The 12,932-nt window shown below is 36.5% G+C and overlaps 1 protein-coding gene across 2 annotated transcripts in view; it reads left to right on the top strand.

Moving 5' to 3' along the window:
• LOC110019155 (phospholipase D beta 1-like) overlaps positions 1-12,932 on the top strand; it is a gene marked incomplete at its 5' end in the record, with an annotated part of 58,953 nt that overhangs the window by 29,805 nt on the left and 16,216 nt on the right. For both annotated transcript variants that reach the window (XM_020716736.1, XM_020716735.1), the window contains 4 exon segments: positions 4,842-5,084; positions 5,183-5,251; positions 5,348-5,495; positions 5,989-6,137. In XM_020716736.1, the coding sequence (XP_020572395.1) occupies positions 4,842-5,084; positions 5,183-5,251; positions 5,348-5,495; positions 5,989-6,137 (609 nt within the window).

Raw genomic sequence — 12,932 nt, 5'->3', positions numbered from 1 at the left:
TTTCTCGTCACATACACACACCAAATACACAAAGTTCACAAAATTGCATGAAATCGGACTTCAATTAAGCCAAGAGGAGGGGTCAAAATGCGAACTTCTCCGGACGACCCCCGACAACAAATTGGACTGCGCCAACGCGTCCGGGATATCAATTTTGGTAGGAAAGGACACCCATATTGCCATATTTTCGACACGAGAAAATTGACACACAAATCGATGAATTCATCAAAACGACATCTGACGACAAAACAAACTGCGCCGGTGCGTCCGGAATGTCGAAATTACCTAGGGGGACCCATTTTTCTAGGACGCCGCACATGAATAAATTGCACAAAAATGTATATATATATATATATATATCTGTGTGTGTGTGTGTGTGTGTGTGCGTGTGTGTGCGTGTGTGTGTGTTACTGTTCCATTGCTTGGTTCCTCAGTGCCAAGTGGGTTTCTTCCTTGATCCATGGCTGATCCTTTGCTATTAGATCTGAATCTTAATGCACAATGGAATAAAACTACTTATGTTGGAGTTGTGGGAAATGGGAGGGATGATGCCATTAATGCTGAATGTGTGGTTTTCCCACAAGAATTCCATGATGTTGCCTCTAGTAAGGAACCTTGCTCTCTCATCAACTTCTTAGGGGTTAAAGAAGGGAAACTAGCCAGTTTATAAAAGACTGAAGAGCTACAAACATTGAAGGCAGACTCCAAGTTCATCCTGATTGACAAATGTCAGCTAGGTCACCCCAAAATGGAAACTGTCAGAAGATACTTGGAAAACTTCTCTTTTACAGGGGCCTGGAAGGTGGGATTGGTGGATGACCACCATATTTAAATTAAGTTTGTGTTGGAGGAAGATTATGCACGATTATTTGTTAAAGAGTCAATTACTTTAGAGGGAAGCTCAGTGAAGATATTGAAATGGACACTTGATGTTGATCCAAGCAAAGAATCTCCCATTGTCTCTATTTGGTTCAAGCTCCCAGGCCAACCCTTTCATTTCTTTAATCACAAAGTTTTATTTAATATTTGATTGGCTTTAGGAAGACCGCTGAAGATGGATGTTCCCACTTTTACCTTTTCGAGGCCTTCAGTGGAAAGAATATTGGTGGAGAGGGATATCACATTGCCTATGGTAGAGGAAATATGGTTGGGAACCACTGAGAATGGCATTTGGCAGAAAATTGTAATGGAGAAAAAACCCTGATACTGTCCTCATTACAGGATGTTTGGACACACGCAAGATAGATGCTACAGGCTACACCCGCCTATTAAATCCAAGCCCGCATGTTTTTCTGGCGAACTACCCCCATCTTCAATGCCCATAGTTACTGAACCTACTAGTGCAACTTTGGAATATATTAGAAGGGAGGCTCCAGAGGGGGGGCATCAAACATCACAATCTTTGGTGGCACAACATGTACACAACAAAGGTGTCTCTACAATCAGAGGAAAGGAGCCATTGGTGGAAACTACTAAACCTACCCAATTGGCCCAGCCTATGGTCAACGGACAACCTGAGAAGAAATCGTCGGAGGTAGTCTCTACTACCCCATCCTATTCTCAACTACTGGTGATAAAACAATCAATAGGGGCTTCTGGTGTCAGATCCAAGGAAATTGTGGTGGAAACTGCTGAACCCACTCAAATGGCCATGTCTTCACATTAGTTGTTAGCCAACACCAATCAAGAGATTAGAACTTTGGTGGCAGGTCCTACTGCAACATCTGAACAGATTGAATTGTTTGCTCGCATGATAACTGATATGAACAATGATTTGGAGATGGACTGGCAAATATAAAATCCAAGAAAAAAGAAGAAGGTAAATGGGGAACTCTAAAGACTCCAAGTAGATTCATATATTGTGAGTATTAAATCCTCTTTGAGGGGGTCTCCATCTAGGACCAGACAAGGGAGAGTGAGGTACAAATCCCAACCCTCTCCACATGGTTAACTTCATCTGTCGGGACATCAGGGGAATTGCCTGTCCCCTCTCCATTAAAGGACTTATCCATCTTAATAAGAAATACCAACTTTGGTGTATATCAATTTTGGAACCTATGGTTCATAAAAACACTTAAAAATTGATTAAGAAATTCATTGGTGTCACTCATTTTCCAAACATTAACAATTTGGATATTGTGCAGGAAAGAGATAACTTGGGATGTATTAATTAATACTCCTCAATTTATACATTTATCATTTCATATCAATGGCCACACTGGTTTTGCAGCTTTTGCATATGCAGGCTGCAACAAGTCAGACAAATTGGAGTTGTGGTCTGAACTCAAGAGTATAAGTGCAAACATGCTGACAACTGGTTGGTAGGTGGTGATTTCAACTCCATAGCTAACTCTGTTGAGAAAAGTGGTGGTAGACCACCTAATTTATTTAAATGACCCAATTCTGTGATAATATCCAACAAGATGGAATCTTTGATTTGTGATTCATTGGCAATTACTTCACCTGGAAGAGGGGAAAGATCTGAGAAAGATTGGACAGATTCTTGGTGAATGAACTATAGATCCAAAAATTCCTTCATACTTCTGTGAGACATCTGTGCCTGGTAGGATTTGATCATAGACTCTTCTCATTAACATTGTTGCCCCACCTCCTCTACCCCATGCAACCCCCCATTTCAGATATATCAACATGTGGTCTTCTCATCCATCTTTTCTGGAATGTGTGGCTGCTCACTGGTGTGGGGTGATCCAGGAGGACCCTTTGGTCAAACTTTGGTTTCTCCATATTAAGGTTAGCTAAGCTCTCAAAACTTGGGGTTGGCAGACCTTTGGGGATGTTCACCTTGCTATGACAACCACTGAAAAAGAAGTGAAGAACCTTAAGGTGGACTTTTTAGAAAATGAGGAGCTTGAAACTTCTTTAATTGAGGCACAAGAAAGACTTCTAACTGCTATTGATTGGCAAGAGAGCTTCCTTAGTCAAAAAACTGCTATTTATTAATAAGTTTAAAGATGGTGATAGGAACACTAAGTTCTTCCATGCTTATATTAAATGCAAAAGGAAACGTAACACCATCCATGACATACATAACTCAATTGGTCAGTGGATTCATGATAACTAGGCTATTGCTGCAATTGTTGTTAAATTTTTCACCATATTCCTGTCACAAAATTCAGTAGATAGACCACAAATTGACCCTAATTTGTTCAGTAATGAGCATCATTTGACCAACAGCCTCTCCTTGAATGATACACCGACTGAGCAAGAAATTTGGGATGCAATTCAATATATTGACAGCTCTAAAACTGCTGGCTCTAAAGGTTTTACTGCAGACTTCTATAAAAAAGCTTAGAGAATCATTAAAATAGATTTGATCAAGGCCATACAAAGTTTCTTTCAAAGTGCTGACCTTCCACAGTATTTTACTGCTTCCTGCATGATTTTGATCCCTAAACAAGCTGATAGTAGAAATTGGAATTGTTTAGACCCATTAGCCTTATTTTTGTAATCCAAAAAATCATTAGCAAGGTACTGGTGGCTAGACTTCAACCACACCTTGATAAGATTATTAACCAAAACCAAACTGCTTTTATCAAAGGAATATCCATAGCAGATAGTGTTCTACTGGCACAGTAACTTTTATTGGACTTGGACAAAACCTGTAGAGGTGGAAATCTCATAGACAAATTGGACATTAGAAAAGCTTATGACACCATTTCCTGGGACTTCATTCTAGAGGTGCTTGCTATCAGGGGTTTCTCTATGGAGTTCTATGAAATGATATCCAGGTGGCTAAGGAATAATATTTATTCAATCCTAATCAATGGGCAAGCTTGGGGCAACTTCACTTCTTCTAGAGGAAGGCAAAAAAGGGACCCCCTTTCTCCTACTACTTTCATTTTAGCTAAGGGCTATTTCTCTAGAATGTTGGATTAAGAGATAAATACTAGCTCATACTCTAGGCATCACCATAAATCGAATTTGGTCATATCTCACTTGGCATATATGGATGACATTATGTCCTTCTCTAATGCCAATAAAACAGCTATGAAGAAGGTTTATAATTGCATCCAGAGGTTTCAAAAACATTGTGGAATGAATTTCAATCCTGCTAAATGCACCATTCTATTTAGCAACAAGACCACCACAAGCATAAAGAACTGGATCACTTCCTTCACTAGATTCACTAAAACTTCCCTCCCCCTCAAATATTTGGGTGTTCCTCTCATTCTAGAGTTCCATCTTCTTCCTCCACTTGGGGGCTAACATCTCATATCAAAACCTAAAATAAGAAACTAAGTTGGGGGCTTTAGTCTGTCACTCTAAAGTCCTCTAACTCTACTTGAAATCTTGAAAGCAAAACCACCTGATCTTAATCGAGAGTTATCTTAAGTGATTTCGATCATTTAAGATGTAATTAACTATAGGGGCTTGCCTTTATAGGGAACCAGGAACCCAGATAAAATAAACCTTATCTAATTTTTATGTTAGATAGGGGAACTTGTTGGCCTTTTTATAAAATATTTCGCAGATCAAAACGGATGTCACAAATTGTTTAGTCTAGATGATTAAATCCCTATTACAAGTGATATATTTATTCTTCGGGATAAATGTATTGCTTGTATTATTGTATTAAATCATCTAAACTATTTAAAAATGTGAGACTCGTTTGGTCTCATTTATTTTAAAAATTAAAATGTTACTTCTTTAAAAAAGTTATATTTATATTTAAATTATTTTCAAAATCACAAAATCATCACCTTTTCAAACTACGAAAGTGAAGTTGAACAATAAAACGGCGGACAATAATGTAAAAAGCTAATAAAATTTACAGAATCTATGCCTTAATTTTTGTCCTTATAGTATCATGTTCTTATTAGGGGACTGATACAAAAGGTCCAAGAGAGGCTTGGCATGATTTGCACTCTAGAATTGATGGTCCAGCTGCTTATGATGTTCTGAAAAACTTTGAGGAGCGCTGGCTAAAGGCAGCCAAACCCCACGGGATCAGAAAGCTGAAGAAATCTTATGATGATGCATTGCTCAGGCTAGAAAGGATACCTGAAATCATTGGACCGAATGATTACCTCAATGATAATGATCCTGAGAGTTGGCATGTGCAGGCATGACATTTTTTTGTTATTTTTTCAAATACTTGAAGTGGGCCCATTCTAATTACTTGTATTTACATTGATTTTCTTTAACTTATTTGTAAAATCAGATTTTCCGTTCTATTGATTCAAATTCTGTGAAAGGTTTTCCGAAGGATCCAAAAGATGCTACATCCAAGGCAAGTTCAATGCTCTGATTTGTTTTATTACTTTTGAAGCTTTGAACAGCTTGCTATCTTTTGAGGAACTGATGTATCTTTTGAACTTTTCAACAGAACTTGGTATGCGGAAAGAATGTTCTTATTGACATGAGTATACACACAGCTTATGTTAAGGCCATCCGAGCTGCTCAACATTTTTTATATATTGAAAACCAATACTTCCTGGGCTCATCTTATAATTGGGATTCTAACAAGGATCTAGGTAAATTTAATCAATTGCAGAAGTGCCTCTCATGCAATCGTGTATTCTCATGCTTTCAACTTGAGCACTAGTTAGTTCTCTTCTTTGTAATACAAGCACAGTTCTCCTTTTTTTTTATTGGTCGCATGATGTAAAGATTATTTGTATTTTTCAGATGAATTTCATAAGCATGAATTGGCAAATGCAATACAGTTAAGTAAATACTTGATACAATTTTTTCATTGACTTGTTAAAGAAACTATTTCTCTATGATACACTTATTGGCTCTTATTTGCATTTCATTTGCATTTATATTAGAACGTCTCAATATCTTTTGTGTTGCTCAGCTAAAAGAATCGGATAGTTGTAGCAAAACTAACTTGTTTGAATACTTACTATTGCTGTAGCATAGGTATCTTTTTTTTTTGGGCAGCACTCCATGATGCTGACCATTAGCTGTAAATATTTGTTTCTTTTCAAACTGATGATTGATGTGTCCCTTTTTGTGGTTTAGGTGCCAATAATTTGATACCCATGGAGATTGCCCTGAAAATAGCCAACAAAATTAAAGCACATGAAAGATTTTCTGCATATGTAGTTCTACCAATGTGGCCCGAGGGTAATCCTACAGGTGCTGCTACCCAACGTATTCTTTATTGGCAGGTTATCTTACTAAACACCCTTAGCTGGTTGCGATATATTAAATGCATTTTACTTTTACAATTTCCAAAACGCATTTTCCAATAATCTCTCAATAAGTGGGAACCAAACAGTGAGGCGGCGTTTTCAAAACACCGCCCGCACTTATAAGCTGCCCCAAACGGGCCCTTAGTGATATTTAACATAATTTGAGTTCACGTTGATGACCATTCTCAAAATATGGTTTGAATTTGGTTTATTAGAATAAAAATTGGTAGCAAATGCACCCATAAAATAAATAGTTGAAATTAGTGTCCAGCGATTAGGAAGAACGAGAGGAAAACCAATGGTGACATGGACATAAATTCTGCAAAGGCATTTGCACATAATTGGTTGAACTAACGATAAGGATGATGCAAATCTCAATAACGTACAGGCTTACTTGGATAACCACCCAAATTTACAAATAGAAAACCAATATCAAGTTTGCCGAAGTGACTACAAAATTTATCAGAACTTTCAGTTTATCCTGAAGTCTTGCCCTGAGCTAGAAATAATAATTTCTAGCGCATTAGCATATTGATTCGGAATATTTAAAGGCATACAAATTGGTTTTGTTATGCTACTGCACCTGATAGATCTCGTAAGGAGACGTCTATCAACGTGAGATTTCTATCTTGCATGTGAAGATGAGAATTATTTTGAGGAAGTAAGTTGTCGCTTCTAAAAGGAACACTTTATAGCTGGACTATGCCTATTATTGCAAAATTATATATTAAGATTGCAAACTACATGATATCACAAATCAAAGTGACATGGTGTTTGGGACCCTGTACTGGTTCAGTCCAGGTTGAGGGAGGGCTGGTCAGCCCCCTTCGGGCCTAGGGTCCTAATTGGAGTGGGGCTCACTCCTAGTTATCTTAGCATATATATTTGCTTTGTTGGTATTTGGGGTTTAGTTTTATCTGTGGTGATTTACTTTGGGACAGCCATCGACATCTCCTTTTCCCTTTCTAGGAATGTATTGTAGGGTTCTAAGTGATGCTCTGATTGTATCTTGGTCTTCAGGTGGTGTGTATTCCCTTCTATCATTCCCCCAGTCTCTGTAGCATTGATTCACTTCACCCTCACCGATTTCCCTTTGCTGCCACCTTACTGAATCCCTTCCTCCTTGTTGTCACCACCCAAAAACAACCCTTCTATGATTGTTTACAACTTGCTAGCCGCCTCTTTGCCACCACCCCAGAGCTCCAAATTTTAATCGGTGCCACCAACACCCTAGATCGAACGCTCGTTCCAGTGTTGTTTTGTTACAATTTCAGATTTCTCTGTTGTTTGTTGTAATTTTAAACTTTGAATTCAATTATAATATTTGTTTTCTCTTGGGCGTTTGTTAAATTTTGGTATTATTTGGTATCAGAGTTAGCCCAACCTTAGTTTCATCATCAGATAACATAATCTCATCAAACCATAACCAAATCTTGATCTAACCCTATTTTTCCTTTGTTGATTTTCAAAATCAACAACTCTAAATGAATCGCATACACTCTCTTTCACCTCCCAAACCTAAACCCTATACATGCCACTGAGTGGACAAGTGCTACAAGCCGATCTGGAACTTACCATGGAAGAGATGTAACGGGAAATCCGTCGACTTCAACAAAGATTTGCTGAAATTAAGGGACACATGAAGAGATCATCGTCGCTCAATATAGCAAGGTTCAAAGAGGAGAGAGGAAGAATAATTGGAATCCCTTCCATACGAATGATTCCATTAAAGGGGAGGATAGGCCACAACGCTTTGAAATTTAGTGTCAGGGGAGGTCAAGAGATGGAGTGACTTTTGGAGGATATGAATTCATGAGGGTAAAGGAAGATTTAATGGATTTCGACGGGAGAATGAATTTAGATGATTTCATTAAGGTTTTGTTTGCCGTTGAGAAGATTTTTGCGATAAGGAGGTACCGACTGATAGGTTGGTGAAGCTTGTTACCATAAAATTGAAGAAAAGTGTCTCGTTGTGGTGGGAAAATCTGAATAGAGTGAAACAAAGAGAAGGTAAGAAAAATATCGCTACTTTAGAGAAGATGAAGAAGGAGGTGCAAAGTATCTACCCCCACACTTTTGCTAGAACATGTTCTTGAGGCTACTGAAACACCAAAAATATATGCATATTTAGACCTATATTTTATACCCATTTTTGGTGTATTGCGCTTTAAAGGAGAGTATTTTTCATATTTTATTGCAGGTTGTTGATTTTTAGGACTTGAAATAAAAATGAAGCAAAAAGGATGAAATTTAGAGTCAAAATGACATTTTTGAAGAAATACTCAGCGCTGACGGCGCAGACCTAGAAAATAAAGGTCAGATTATCCTCAGCGTCGATGGCTCCAGAAGCAGCGCCGACGACGCCATTTAACAGATAGTTCACGGGTCACTGGCTTCGACGGCTCCAATGTCAATGCAAGACCTGTTTCTAGAAGATTTGACGAATTTGGACTCTTTTTGAAGAGTTTTTAGATGCACCTATTGGAAAACTAACATTAGACTCTATTGAGAGCGGAAATTGATCAGAAAATACCACTTTCGACCGCTTTCCACTCTCTTCCACGCTATTCCTCATTCCCCACAACCACTTAGAGTCCATTAGTCATTTATTTCTTTAGAGTTTTGACTTTTTGTGGCGAGTTCATTTGTGAATTCTTCTCTAAAAGTGTTAATGAGGGAGAGAAGTGAGAGATTTCTTCTTTCTACATCTTCTAGGATAGGCTAAAGAGATTTGCTTTGATAAAGAGTTTCAGATAAGTGTTGTTTGTTTATTATTGTTGTATGAATTTTTATTTATATATAAAATGTGTGTTTTGTTATATCTTTCTCAAAAAGTCTGAGTAGTTTCTTTTATCTTTCTCCTTACTCTGAGATATGATGAATGAAGAGATAATTTGAATGTGCCAATTTTAAAATATAAAATAAATTGTGATAGTTTTTCAACTCCGTTCTTAATTTACTTTTCAATCTGACCAATTGAATTGTTAAAATATGTTGTTAAACATATGATTCGAGAAATGGAGTATGAGTTCTACAACAAGAGTGAGAATCACATTTAATTCCATGAAAGAGTATTTCGTTCATAGAATTAAGTGCAAATAAATAGGGAAATATACTTTGTTGGGTGTAGAATTAGAGATTTTAGAGTGACAGAGTAAAATTCCCAATTCGGTCTTAGTGTCTAAGAACTATAGCGAGCGTTAGCCTTCAAGGGAAGGGAAGTGGGAGCTCTGGAGTGAGAGACAGTATCCTCCCAGCCTAACCACTGATTTAGGGACTAAACCTGAGATTAATTAATGATTTTCTACAAAACTGAATTCGGGTAGAGAATTAAAATTGCTCCTATTTGACACAATACATATTTAAACCATTTATCTCATCTTATTTTATCAAAAACTCATTATAGTGGGAAAGATGTTTTTTACATAAAACATAGTTTAGTAGTTACTGTTTAAAATTTGCATTTTAATTTTGCTAGTAGTTAATAATTTAGTTATGATAGTATCTCAAACAATTCGATATTAGTGACAGTAATTTTGTTTTATTTCTGTGAATTTCCTACTTAATTTATCATTTCAAATTTAAACCTTCCTCGTGAGATTGATATTTGGAGCTTAAATAGAAAGTCTTATATTACTTGATAGCGATACGTAACTTGCGTAGAATCCCAACATAAATTGCTTAAATTTCTTATTCATAAAATAAATCATCAAATTTTTGGCATCGTTGTAAAGCAGAGTCAACTTTATAAGTTTTACACAACTATATTTTCGGGATCAGCTACATCTCGTACATCAGGTGGAGTTGTCAGCAGAGGAGTTAACAACGTAGTTTGAGTTGTTCATACTGAAATGTGAGCTGAGGGAGCTAGTGGAGAACTCCATAGCTAGCTATTTGGGAAGCTTGAAGTTGACCATCACTTATATAGTTCAGCTGCAACCTTACTGGTCATCGAGTCATGCTCAAATATTGGCCCTAAAGGTGGAGAAACAACATAAGCAAATTAGGAACTTGCTGTCATTCAGACAGTCACCCACAATAGAAGCCATAGGAGTACCACCAGAGGAAGGTGTGAAAACTATCTTGAAGGATGATAGAGCTGATCAGAATGAGAAGAAGCCCGGGAGGAACAATACACCCAACACAGTGCCCACAAGGAAGTGTTTTGGATGTCATGGGTTTGTAGATATTGCCTCTTGTTATCCTACTACTATAGTTGTCTCTTTCATTGAGCAGGGGCTATAGAAGAAGTGGACAATGGTATTGGAGACATAGGATGGTGAGAAGGTGCAGGAATACCTACTTCTAGCCGATAAGGTCGAGATGCTTGTGATTTGACGATTTCTTCAAATTGAGTTTACGGGAGAGCAGCTGTGGTGTAATACATAAAGTTAAAAAAAATAGTAATAATAATGATAATAAAAATTCAAATAGGCACCAAGATAAGCACCTATTTGACGGCGACTTGATTGTCGTATTACACCTTTCGAACCATCGAACGAGCACTTGAGCGAGAGAACAGAGAGATCGAGAGATACTTCTCGTGCATGCCCTAATCGATTGAAAGAAGAAGAATGAGGAGGAAGGGAACATGCGGCGTTTCTGTCGTGCCCTAGTTGAGTGAAGAAGTCGTAGGGAGGAGAAGGAGAAGGAGGAGGAAGAGGAGGAAAATTTTGATGCCAGAGCCGCAATAAAGAGAAGGGAGCCGCGAGATTGTCAAGTTGTACGAAAGAGTGAGGCTCTGGACCGCGGCTAAATCGAAGAAGGCGAAGGACGCTTCCGTGCGGAAAGAAGGGAAGTGCATATTAAGGCTATAAGATCAAAACTTATATGTAAATCATTCAAAAATGTTTTAAATTTTAATTGTATAAATTTGTTTTATTAAATAGGTTATAAGATTAACAATTAAAGTTTATAAATTTAAAACAGGCATTGAAAGTAGAAGGTTTTGGTGTGACGAAGCGAGCTGATTTTTCCACTTGCGAGTAAGGGCAACCTACCAAAAATTGTTTTAAGGTTTGGTTAAGTCTTAACTTCATGATTGTTTAATTTAAACAAATGTTATAAGTATTGATGTTAATTTAAACAAATGTTATAAGTATTGATGTTAACTTCTATAATCGAAGAAATCTTATTTTGTAATATTGGGAGACAAATTATTGGTTTCATACACGATAATGAACAAAAGGTTAGAATTTCTTTTATGTTATAAGTTAAAGATTTATTTTAATTAATAGTTTGGTATTAATAATAATATTCTTAACTTAATTAGTCATTAAAGGAATTTATTCAAAGAATTAAGGCTTCAGATCATGGTTTTTACAGGGAGAAAGAAATAAAATGATAAGTGAGTGACTATTATTTTCATGCATTAAATTAATGTTATTTAAATGAATAATTATTTTATTAAATATTTTAAAATAATTATTTTATTCATGTTGCATTTTGATAATCTGAAATGATATTACAAATGTTAGGAAAATAATAGATATATGAAGATGCATTTTAAATGATTTTAAATCATATGAAATGAAATGTTCACATTAAAGGAAACGGTAAGATGTATATTCGGGTACAATTTAAGAGTACCTTCGGATACAATTTTGAGGGTGCATTCGAACACATTTTTGAGGATATCTCCGGGTATAACGGTAATTTTGTGATGACTATTAAAGCTGTTAAAATGATAAATACTTAAAGTGAAATTGAAAGGAAGAAAATTAAAGTCAAAGTTCAAAGTTTTATAAAGGAATGATCTGTATTTTGTTTTGGTTATTCATGCATAGCATAAGTATCGTAATTTAATGCATATTAGATCATAATTACTCACTAAGTCATATTTAAGATTGCAATTAATATTTTCTTTCAGGAGAAGAAAAAATTTATGTTGATATGTCTGGTAGTAGAGATTTGATTTACAGAAGGAAGACTGCAGCTGATATGTACTAGATTATGTTGTGATTTTAGTCTTCTTATGTTTACTTCTATATAGAAACAATTTATATGTTGATTTGAGATTTTTGTATATAGATGATGTTGTTTCTTGATGTTTTAAATTTTATTGCATTTTGTGGATTAATGACTCTTTTATGTATGTTGGAAGTTTTTGAAATATTTTTGTGAAAAGTAAAATGAACTATTAATATTGTTCGACCGTAGTTCCTGTCTTAGTTAATTTTAAGCACTGGGCTGAGTCGTGACAAGTAGCTTCGCCACATCTTTTATACTGATTGAACTGGGAAGGGAAATGTGTGCAACCTTATCATCGTTTGAGGTAGTAGTGAGAATGTGGTGTCTACATAGATGGTGGATAATTTAAGTCTCACTACTCAAATTCTCAGTTATATTTGCTGACTTAGTTGAAGAAGGGGAACGTGGTTCGTATTGATAGGAGATGCCTTATATAGTTTTATATTCAGGAACAGTTGCTTGACCAAGTTTGGTGTGATATTGTACTCATGGACGCCTTTCACATTCTTTGGGGGAGACCATGGCAGTTTGATCTCAAGACTCGGCATGAAGAGTTCAAGAACATTTACTCATTCATCAAGGATGAAAATCACATAGTTCTCTCATGGTCTGCGGAATTGAAAGTTATAGGTGTTCTTGTCATGAGAGAGGCGCTAGTGGGATCAATTTTGGTGATGTTATAGAGTAGTGAGACAGAAAAGCCAATATCAGATTTAGGACAACGACTACATAGAGAGTTTCACGATATCATGAACGATAGTTTATTGTCGGCCTGCCACCGTTGGGGAGGTTCAACCTGCC

The sequence above is a fragment of the Phalaenopsis equestris genome, unplaced genomic scaffold (assembly GCF_001263595.1).
Source record: "Phalaenopsis equestris unplaced genomic scaffold, ASM126359v1 Scaffold000053, whole genome shotgun sequence".
Taxonomy (NCBI): domain Eukaryota; kingdom Viridiplantae; phylum Streptophyta; class Magnoliopsida; order Asparagales; family Orchidaceae; genus Phalaenopsis; species Phalaenopsis equestris.
The sequence above is the reverse complement of the archived record's forward strand: the minus strand, read 5'-3'. Positions and strand labels throughout refer to the sequence as shown.